The 1673-nt window shown below is 38.1% G+C and overlaps 1 protein-coding gene across 1 annotated transcript in view; it reads left to right on the forward strand.

Annotated features, from left to right (window-relative positions):
• LOC108976847 (odorant receptor 85c-like) overlaps positions 1 to 1292 on the forward strand; it is a 4849-nt gene extending 3557 nt beyond the window's left edge. Inside the window, exon 4 of the mRNA XM_018946214.1 lies at positions 1236 to 1292. Coding sequence (XP_018801759.1) covers positions 1236 to 1292 — 57 coding nt within the window. The remainder of the gene's footprint in view (positions 1 to 1235) is intronic.
• The last annotated feature ends 381 nt before the right edge of the window (positions 1293 to 1673 follow it).

The raw sequence follows: 1673 nt of genomic DNA on the forward strand, positions 1-1673 counted from the left end.
AGCAGCTCTTTTATAGTAAGAAGACCAACCGTGTTCAGGTTYCATCATTATAGTGGAAGTTTCGAKCATGCTTGTCAGCCAGTYCATTCTCGGCTATAYCCTTGTGACCTGGCACCCAGATAAGGTGCACTTRCTTACGRCTTSATAGGTTGTTAAGCCGTTCTGTGGATTACTGCATCAGTTCCAATTTAATCTCATAAGAGAAGATATTGTTTTAAATGATGCTTGACTATCGCTGAATGTAGCGTTGTGGGTTATGCACGCCGACTTATGTCTACGGCTTCTTCTTTGAAGAAGCTCGGAAACTAGGTATAGAGAGTTTTATAGGTAGTCTGCATCAATATACTCTGATATTTTTGAGTCATCTTTTTACCAATGATTGTGCTATTCGTTAGTAGAAGATCGAGAGTGGAATCATTCCATAACTTCGGTCTCACGATCACGGTATACATACACCTGATAATGTTTGATTTGAGGCCGGGCAGGGACCTTAATCAATGGTCTCACGATCACCGTGCACAGCCAGCTGATAATCTTTGGCTTCCAGCTGTAGATTTTCAAGTCGATTGCACACCATAAGTGCTACTGTAGCCTTGACTGTGGTCAGGTCTACCACCTAGAAGTGAAACTCAGTGTGAGGCCGAGATATTTAACCACATTAGTTATCTCTGTCTCTTTGCCGCTTAGGGATAAGTGACTGAGGCCTAGTAGAGACCTTAATCTAGTGCAACGGACGATGATCATTTTCGAGGAGATGATGCTCGATCCAACTACACTGCTTCATCCCTTTGACTGACCCAACACCCATTGCACGATATCGCAGAAAGTGTCTTCGAATTTTTCTCTAGCTAATATATCAATGTCATACGCATATATCCTTGGTAGCCGTTCCCATTKTTAGTCAGCAGTGCGAGTGGGTCATTCACGACTACAGTCCATAATAAAGGGGATAGCACACCACCAGGACTTTTACTTCGATGAATTATTGTGCTGATGATGGAAATTATCGATATAAATTGACYGTATGGTACAGTTTGTCATGTTATCGATACATTTTTTGTTTTTAATTTTCTAATTTCTTTCTATAAATTTTCACATTTGTTTTCATTTTAATTTGAATTTTTCTTTTTGTTTTTTTTTTTTTTTTAATTTTTTGTCTGCTGTGTCCTTTGTGCTGTGCGCATTTCTCGCACTCTCTCAAAATACCATATTTATCGATAAGTTTTTTCTTGCAGATAATGCAAATTTCCTATAAATTCTTCACACTCGTCCGCACAATGTACAACAATTAAAGTCATTGTTGTAGCGAATGCTATTGCTGTTGTTGTTGCTGCTGCTGTTGTTGCTGCGGTTTTTGTTATTTGAACGTATTCGTAACTGTATGTAAATGATGACCACAGCTGTTCGCATGACAAATTAGGAATTCAATATGCATTCGGAATATTAGCATTTGTACTCCGCCTGGAATACCAGCGACACATGCAAATTTAATGAAATTTTAATTAAAACCAACCGTGACTGAAGTGTAAACAGAATGTATAAATTATGAACTGCAATTAAAGTGAACAACAAAATGAGTTTTCATTGAAAAACCTAACGAAACTCAGCGCTTAGGCTTGGAATTTGGTGTAATGGGATAAAGAGAAGACAATAGAAAAAAAAATAGAGAAAAA

The sequence above is a fragment of the Bactrocera latifrons genome, unplaced genomic scaffold (genome assembly GCF_001853355.1).
Source record: "Bactrocera latifrons isolate USDA-ARS-PBARC rearing strain unplaced genomic scaffold, ASM185335v1 scaffold_80, whole genome shotgun sequence".
NCBI classification, from domain to species: domain Eukaryota; kingdom Metazoa; phylum Arthropoda; class Insecta; order Diptera; family Tephritidae; genus Bactrocera; species Bactrocera latifrons.